Here is a 9916-nt window from a genome sequence, read left to right as displayed (position 1 = left end):
GAATGGTAGGGGTAGACCAAGGTACGAATATGACAAGCAGATTAGAGCAGATGTAGGATGCAGTAGTTACGTAGAAATGAAAAGGTTAGCAAAGCATCAAACCAGTCTATGGACTGATGACGCAAACAACAACAACAACAACAACCACCACCACCACCACCAACAAAACACTCCAAACAAAAGAAAATGTCATGCATGTAGATCACTGCATAGTGAACTAATGAGCGCAGTCACTCATAAATTACTGGGTAGTAAAACTAAAAGTGTTATTCAAGTCTTTTTTTGGTATTCCTCCATTCCAAATGGATAGTCATCCAAAATCTGCAAAATGAACTCTTCCTAATACACAGAATTACAGATTGGATTCTTTTCTGAAAATTCTTTTAAGTACAATATCACCAAGACTCAATTACCGGGGTAAACACAAACCTTCTTCAATGAGATGTGAGTGTACTATCAGAGGAGAAGCTAAAAAAACATCTCTCCCATTGCATAAAAATAGTCCCAATCCTACACTGAGGTTACAAATTATTGTTTCATCTTGTACAGTATGGTACAGTACATGCATGTATGTGGTACATGTAATAAATATAACTCTTAACAAATCATAAAAAAGTATATTATAATAGTAAACAAATATTGCCCAATTGGCAAATTCTGGTATATTACACAAGGATGAAGTACTTATGGTAAAGAAAGAAAGTTTTAAATAATAGAAATGTAAAAGATAAGTTCATATTTCTACTTTAAGTGGGACAAGGAAAAATTAATATGACAATATGTCTACAAACATCCCAGTAAATGGGAAAGGACACAGGGAGACAAGAACTTTCTAAAAACAGTCTTTATAATTGTGCATGGCTGATGGAAAAATAATCCCAAAGCTATAAAATGATTATGAGGTGGTTTCTTCCAGGAAATCTTTCATGGAGATTCTAAACGAGATTGATGGTGTAAGTCATGAGAATATCTCCCATCAGCTGTCAAGAAAATTCACATACATAATTTAGGAAAAGGATTACAGATTTCTTCCATAAATATCCTTCTATTGAAGGCAGTAAAATACTTTAGACTGAGTGCTGACTGGTAGGAAATGGTATTTTCATTAACATCAAAATCCATCAGTACATGCATTTCTCCTATTAGATGAATGCAGGATGTATCTAAACTTTTTTAAACAAATATGAGTGGTGATTCCTGAGATGGAAACTAGCAAAAACGTCTCTGTGAACATGCATCCCACAATGCGTTGTTACTGAGTTAGATCTGACAGAGATACAGAACATACATTGGCCACAACATAGGAGGTGCTCAAAATGTCCACCATGAGCAGCCTCAACATGGATTAGCAAAGCTGCTCAAATATACCTAGGTCCTGTCAAACAGGTGAACAGGCGTTAATGATACGCTGTTTCAGGTCATTAATATTGTTAATCAGAGTAGCATACACCACACTTTTCATGTGTCCCCACAGTTTAAAATCCAGCGGATTAAAGCATACACCGCACTTTTCATGTGTTCCTCAAAGTCCAGCGGATTAAGGTCAAGGGACCGGGTAGGCCAATGCACTGGACCTTGAAGCCATATCCACCACAGTGAGAAGTGGTGTCCAAAAACAAGTGAACATGCAAACTCCAGTGCACTGAAGCCCCATCATGCATGATCCACATGGCATGGTGAATCATTAGGGGCACATGTTCCAGTAGTACAGGCAGTATGTCCATCAAGAAGGTCAGATACTTTGGTCAATTCAGTGGTCGGGATAGCATGTATGAGCTGATCAGTTGATCATGGATAATACTACACATTGCGTCGAAAGTGCTGCTCATGATTAGCAACAAACATTTTCAACTACCTATGTGTGTATTATGCATGCAATCTCTTCCAAACGTGGCCTCATCGGTGAACAAAACAGATGACAAAAATGTCAGTATGGTAATGGTCATGTGCAATACCTGTACCTCAGTACCAACCCATTGTATGACGTACATTCATAGGGTCATTTTCCCCATGTTTTGATCCCATGAGTCAACCCCCACTCCTAATATTCATTACGGATGTTTAGATACATTCTGTATACTACCATTCACAATTTTATAACGGATAAACTTCTAGGTCAGAATTAATTTAAAAGAAACATGACATTTTGAAAAATTGATTTGAACTATGGTCAAATATCAAGAACTTACGTTTTTTGTGTGATTTTCATTCCAAGTTCTGAAGATTCCACAAAATAGACATGCGGAAAAAGGAAATTCCAACTATGGCATACGAGTATAATTTTCCATTATTAAAGTCACTAACATTGTCAAAAATAAGATAGTTTCTTTTTACCCCCAAACTGAATAAATAAGCTGTGTTATAAATCCAAATTCTGTTTCATTTGGTTTTACTCCAGCCGCATTACTAGGATAGAGGGGCCCAGAGCCAACCTTAGCAGTGTCTTTAAAGGTGAATGTCACAGGTGGACATTCTTCCATAGAATTCAATTTCTGACACAGATAGTATGAATTTGTTGTATACACCTGTATTTTATATGCAACATTCTTTTGCAAAATAATAGATTCTTTCAGATTAATATCCACAGAGGATCCATAGGCTACCTTTCCTGTTAAAATTGTATGGCTAATAGGAGCTCCAGAAGGATCTAGAACACTAACAATAAAAGATTCGTCATATTCTTTCGATGTTATCTTTGGTGCTTGCTGCGTAGGAAACCACAAAGCTGGCACTTGTATGCCATAAAGAACAATAGGATTATCCACTTTAACATCCAAAGTAAAATTCTTTCCCCCTAACGATGCACTCAGAGAAGGAGAAGAAAGAGCAACTACGCGATCCATTGCACTGAAAGGCGTGCCGAACATCCCAGGTGGGGGAGTCGTAAACCCACCAGGAAAAACAGGTGGAAGCGTAGGGGGCATCATGACTTTTCTCATGCACCGAAGCCTAGATAATTTACGAGGTCTCTTATCACCACTAAACCCTGTTGGCATTGGATACGAGCCAAAAGACACTAGATTCATCAAAATGGAATAGCTCTCATCCAAACTGAGGAGGCAATTTGAACTATTTTCATGAGTATACGCCACTGTTTTCACAAATTCTTCCTGAGAAAGTGCCAAGAAGCGCAGTTTCATGATGACCTCAGGACCTATGGCTGCTCTTTTGTTCTCTCTATCAGCAGGATAATTAAGATCTAGACACTTCTGCTCAGCCCACTTATCAACTGCATTCAAGAGTTGCCCTTCTGGAACATCCATACAATCCAAGTCCACTAACATCAATACCACAACTCGGTCCACCTTCAGGAAGTTTTCGTGTCTAAGAACTGCACTTGGATTTTTCCTGATGAACTGTAACAAAAAATACTCTGTTATAACAACAACAACAATCAAACAATCAACAATCAAATAACTAGAGATATCCATAATGGTAATTAAACAACTCTGAGAGTAAATTTCAACTGGCAAACCATAGACTCCTTGGAAATCACTTGTCGAACAAATGGGCATTTAAAGCGTTACTTTCAATACTTGATCCAGAAACTTCTCGGGAAGAGATAATAACAATTTCTTAGGTTATGGACATTAAAATTATGAAGTGTCACATTACGTTTAACTGAAATAAAGGAGAGACACTCTCATTTTCATTTCAAAAATTAAAAGACAACTGTCAGCTATTTCACCAACTGAAATACCGGTCTTGGTGGTGCATAGGGTAGCACGCCATGACAAACATTCAGTCTGGCTAGCTTTCAACGAAGCAAGAGTGAGAAAGCATGTAGGATGTGTGCTTACTTCAATCAGCGTGCTTGTACATAAATTATCTACATATAGCTGATCATACAAAACTGACGTAGGGTTTTGGATGATTGAAGGAACTGATCCGCTTATTTAGTAACTGGGATACCAATCCAGAAGAAGTCCATCATACAGAGAATTCATGATGGCAAAAAGTTTACTTGTTATAGCGGAGTGTAATTATATCCGATTTTTTTTTTGCAAAAGAGTGTGTGCGGAGGGAGGGGGAGGGGTGAACCCCACACACACATTGATATTGATGTGAAACTGCAACAAGTTTCTTCAAAAATTGCACTTTCACAGATTTTCATACTATGGCCTACTCGTTAGTTGTTTTTCTGATGATGATGCTTGTTGTTTAAAGGGGCCTAACATCGAGGTCATCGGCCCCTAATGGTACAATATGAAATGGCAACAAAAAATTCAAAATCATCCACTGACCAAAATAAAAAATGTCATGAAGAATGAATGGATGGACATGAACAAAAAACAAAACAAAAAAGAAACAAACAAAAACAGTGGATTCAACTCAAAAAGGATCATAAATAATAGTATTACTGACCAAGGGACCACTTATAAAGCATAATCCTGAACCGAAGATGCTTGATGTCTAAAGGGGTCCAAAATCCAGGTCTAAGGCCCCACAGAATGGTACATGTCGCAGGTAAAGTAGAACCATGGTATTTGTCATGTTGGGGTACTAATCAAAAGTAGCGAAGACTCACGGTGTTCCACCCAAGATGGTACCACTCACAAGTATTGTACTTCGTACAGGTAACGTAGACCTATGGTGTTTCTCACACAATGGCGCCACTCATAGCCAACGCAAACCGATGAGTTTCCTCACCTAGGTGTACTAGTCACGGGTGCTGGTATTCTCGTGGTGTTCCTCACATAGTGGGTACTAATCACAGGCAACGCTGACCCACGATGTCGCTCATATAGTGGTACAACGCACAGGCAACGCCCAGACCCGCGGTATTGCTCACATGGGTACGACGCACGGGTACCGGAAATCCCTGGACCAGCCTCTTTACTGCTACTAAACACAAACCTATTTCGTACTAACATAGTGGTACTACTCGCAAGTACAGGCAATCCATGGTGTTCTCCGCGTGATAGTACGAATCAAAAGTAATTTCATTGGTTCTTGGTTCTAATTCAATCATCCCTTGGTCGCCCCTTTTAATCGCCTCTCACGACAGGCAGGGGATACTGTGGGTGTATTATTCGTCTGCGTCTCCTACCCACAGGGGGTAAAGAGAGAGAGAGAGAAGAAGAAGAAAGAAGGGATCCGTCACTTTGAAAGATGAAGTAACAGACAAAGAAAGGCAAGGGCCACGAAGGGCGTGAAAATGAAAGACTTCCTAGGCCTTGAATGCTCTAATACCGCTGGGGTCGGAAAAGAACAAGAGTTGACCAAGGGAGGTCAGACAGGATAGACGAAAGGAGCCTGGCATAAGTAAGGGGAAGCAATGCCAAGACTCAGCTAAGGGCCCGTGGTAGCCAATCCACACTCCCAAGTTGAGAGCCCCTTGGGCCGCTGTTAGTCACCTCTTACGACAGGCAGGGGATACCACGGGTGTATTCTACATGTGCGTCCCCCACCCGCAGGGGGTAGTGTGTTTGGTCCGCGAGAGGTATTTTATTTCCCTCAAGTCCGCCGGCAAGCCAGTTAGGACCCCCCTATCCGCCACCTGGGACGCGCCACGTGGGAGTATCACCTCTCCCCCTGCTACACCAGCGTAGTAGGTTCGTGGAGTTGTTTTTCTAATTTTGAGACAATGTGAACGTCAATTTCATTCTGAAAATTGTAGTAGTATCACTTCAGTGGCTTTTGTGGCAAACATTTCAGTTTTCTTATTCAACAACGTCACCTAATTTAACCTTACATGTATCATGAAAACATACCTGTAATGATAACCTTGCACTATAAATTGACATGGGAATAGCTTTTCCGAAATTTAACCAGACGCGAGAAAGTAACAGTGAAACCTTGTTAGTGTGTTCCTTATTAAGATGATTTCTTGCTTAGCACGTCATAAATTCAAAGTCTCGATTCGCATCGTATTAAATCTACGTAAAAAATACCTGACTTATCGTGTTACAAATGTTCGCTATTGCTGCTTAGTACGATCGCATATTTCCTAGCCCTGAAAACGATTTTTGTAATCCTTTGTGAAAGAAACCTGATTTCCACAGATTAGAGCCCTTGCCACAGGAGGCGTCGGGGAAAGGTGCGTGAAAACGGGCAATGGCCATGAACGTTACACGGTAAATTACACCTTCGGGAAGCCTGTTGTTAGCCTCAGGAAAGTTCAATTTTTCTCTCCCATTCAGTAGTTAGAAATTTATTGTGTTGAATGATATAGCGAAGAGTAGCGAATATTTGTCGTGTGATAAGACTACCTTCGAAATAGGAACAAAATCGTCTCAAGTTGACTAGCATGGTGCATATTTGTATTGTGGTAGTCCAGTTATGAAATACTGATTCAACTCTTGTCTATCAAAGTGCTTATTACAAGTTGTCCATTTCATGACCGTATCGATGAATATAATCAAGAAGTTAGTAAAATAACTAACTTCTTGATATCAAAGTGCTGTCGCATTCAAGAATCAAGCTGATGGTCAAAGTCATCCTTTTGCATATGGCTGAGTTTAACCTCCAAATAATTGATGGTCGAAGAGTGTGACCAGAAAATAATGTTTAATAACCCACTGGTCTGAAATATAATACTTCAGCTGATGTTTGTTTTAGAATGAGAGTGATCTGCAATAATGCGCTGTTATTTTTATGGCCTCAGTACAAATATTTTAATATTCTGTTGGCTGGTGTTTTACACACCTTTTAAAATACATTTTCTTTCACTGTACCCGTACATTCATGATTTAAAATGCACGCATGTAAGGGGGGAAACATAAAATGTTTAGGCCTACATATCCCTGTCGGATAGTTTTTATTTGTGTATTCAATAATACATTTTCTCGCTTAACACATTCTCTTTCCTAGTCCCCGGCAGAAACATCCTAACGTTTTTCTGAATAAACCAACCTCTTAAATCAGTTATCCACTCTGCGTCTTATATAGCATTAAAATTAAGCAGTCGTTTACTTCAGCCTTTAGTTCTAATAAGTTTACACCGAGTGTGATAGCTGCAGTCGCTTAAGTGCGGCCAGTATCCAGTATTCGGGAGATAGTAGGTTCGAACCCCACTGTCAGCAGCCCTGAAAATGGTTTTCCGTGGTTTCCCCATTTTCACACCAAGCAAATGCTGGGGCTGTACCTTAATTAAGGCCACGGCCGCTTCCTTCCCACTCCCAGCCCTTCCCTGTCCCATCGTTGCCATAAGACCTATCTGTGTCGGCGCGATGTAAAGTAACTAGCAAAAAAAAAACTAAGTTTACAGCTACTGGCCACGTTATTTATGCATGTATTGTGGAAATATATTCACTTTCATTTTGAACTGTGTTTACAGAACACCAGTCGACTTCGATTCTGAATGGTGAGGAGAGAGTTCTATAGTGCACGGAGTAATATACCAAAGACGATCGATCACATTCAATATAATTGCTGAGTACATAAATATCGATAACGGAAAAAATACGCAAGTTTAATCGCTCACAATAATTGATGCATCAGTGGTAGGTGGTTCTTGCAGTAACCGAAAGGTAATACAGTTTGATATAGGGATTCTGAAGGGACAGAAAACAAACTGATGTTACAATGGAGTTCTCGCTATATGCCGTACTCGCTATGGAGGACTTCTACTGTATACAGTACAATGATAAAATAAGTAACATGCAGAACAGTTATAAAAAGGCTAAGCCAGTAATAAGCAATTTCATTTGTATCAATGAAATACTGAGGTAAGGTTATCAATTTATATAAATTTATGTGAATCTTAGCCCAGACTTTCATTGTTGTACTAATGAACAAGCCAACAAGAGAAAGTATGAAGAAAAGATGCAAGTGAAAAATGAATGTGTTCATTCAGTTGCTAATGGTACTTATTTTCTTACCTTTATATTGCAAGTGACACGTGCCTCTTATTCCAAAATACTGGAATCCAGAGACCTCCTTGTTAAAAAAAAAGGACTCGCTAGTGCCATTTGTGAGGGGTCATTCCGTGTGAAATGACCCCCATGCATTGAAAAATTAAGTGAGTAAATCTATAGAAAACCATACATCAAAATCAATGTTGTCAACTAGCGAGTAGTAACTTAAAACTGGTGTAGTGACACATTGAAATATGTTCATTAAAAGTCTTTACACGTCCATTCGCTCATTAAAGCGTTCAAAATTTTTGGACTGGCCATATGGGCACAAGTGACGCTGAACGTTCTGGACGGCTTGTGGAGGTTACGAATCCAGAAATCATTGATCAAATCCATGATAGGGTGATGGATGACAGAAGAGTTAAGGTGCGTGAGATTGCTAGTGCTGTGGGCATCTCGATTGAACGAGTACATAATATTTTTGCATAAACATTTGGACATGAGAAAGCTATCTGCAAGATGGGTCCCGCGATTGCTCACGCTTGACCAAAAACGGAATCGTGTGAAGTGTTGCAAGGATGGTTTGCAGCTGTTCCAGAAGAATCCGGAGGACTTTAAGCGTTGTTTCGGCACTGTGGATGAAACATGGATATATTACTATACTCCTGAGACCAAACAACAATCTAAACAATGGGTTACCAAGGGGGAACCTGCACCAAAAAAGGCGAAGGCCATTCCTTCGGCTGGAAAGGTTATGGCGATTGTCTTTTGGGATTCGTAAGGGATAATCCTCATCGACTATCTGGAAAAGGGTAAAACTATTACAGGTGCATATTATTCATCATTACTGGACCATTCGAAAACCGAGCTGCAAGAAAAACACCCGCGATTGGCCCACAAGAAAGCCCTTTTCCATCACCTGTGGTGATAAAACATCCCTAGGGGGCGGGGATGCCGTTAAGTCCAAGTTAAATTGCCATCGGGGGATGAAAATGTTCCAAATGACCCAGTAGTGTTGAACCCACAGTTTTCGTGGTCGCTAGTCCCAATGACAGTTGGAATCGTGTACATCACTAAAGCGAGCAAGTTGGCCATGCATTTAGGATCTCACAGCTGGGAATCAACATGTATATCATCACGACAGTTGCAGTCGCAAAATTAATGGAAATAGGATTCCAACTCATTTCAATCCCCCCTATTCTCCAGACTTGGCTCCCTCGGACTATTATTTGTTCCCCAATTGAAGAAATGGCTGGGGGGACAAAGATTTTATTCAAACGAGGAGGTGACTGCAAACACTAATGGATATTTTGCAAACTTGGACAAATCCTATTATTCGGAAGAGATCAACACACTAGAACATCGTTGGACGAAGTGTATATGCCTAAAAGGAGACTATGTCGAAAAATAAAAAAGGTTTACCCCCAAACACGTAAGTAGTTTTTATTTTTGCACAAACTTTTCACATGCCCCGCGTAATTATTAATGTATTATTGCCATTTTGAACCCTCGTAATTATTAATGTATTATTGCCATTTTGAACTAAATATTTGTGTGAAATGCGCTTCTTGGCACTGCCTGAAATAAAAACCTCAAAAAGGGACAAACTCAAATCCATGATAGGAAATTAATTTTGCACTGTCAACAATTCCGACATGGATCAACTGCCTGTGTACATCTAACAGCCTTAAGTACCACTATGAGGGTGTAAGTAAAGTTATTTACTTTAACAGTAATAGAAATGTGTGCTTCGTACAGTGAAGATAAGCTTAAAAATTGTTAATAAATGCACAAGTCAATTTCTGTTCAATGATAATTAAAAAAGATTGGATTATGTAATTATATTGGGACAATGAAGGCAGAGTGTGGGACGAATATAAAGCTGGTGAGCGGCAACCACTACCTACAAACGATTACCGTATTTTATCGCGTAATTCCCTCCTTTTTTTTTCTCGAAACATCTTCTTGAAAACACTAGGGAGGGAATTATGCAAGTGGTGCTTCTAGGCATTCAGAAAGGAAGGGAAATGATGTATTAGGTAAAAGTTATATTTACGGTAATACCGGTATTTGAAAAAAGTGGTACCTACCGTTATTTATTTTCAATTAACACAAAA

At 39.5% G+C, this 9916-nt stretch overlaps 1 protein-coding gene across 2 annotated transcripts in view; it reads right to left on the bottom strand.

The window, feature by feature from the left end:
- Window positions 1–597: 597 nt before the first annotated feature.
- LOC136872533 (BTB/POZ domain-containing protein 6-B) overlaps window positions 598–9916 on the bottom strand; it is a 67533-nt gene continuing 58214 nt past the window's right edge. For both annotated transcript variants that reach the window (XM_067146337.2, XM_067146336.2), the window contains one exon: window positions 598–3356. In XM_067146337.2, the coding sequence (XP_067002438.1) occupies window positions 2331–3356 (1026 nt within the window). In that variant the 3' untranslated portion in view covers window positions 598–2330. The remainder of the gene's footprint in view (window positions 3357–9916) is intronic.

The sequence above is a fragment of the Anabrus simplex genome, chromosome 4 (assembly GCF_040414725.1).
Source record: "Anabrus simplex isolate iqAnaSimp1 chromosome 4, ASM4041472v1, whole genome shotgun sequence".
NCBI lineage: Eukaryota > Metazoa > Arthropoda > Insecta > Orthoptera > Tettigoniidae > Anabrus > Anabrus simplex.
This window is presented reverse-complemented; position numbering and strand designations above follow the sequence as displayed.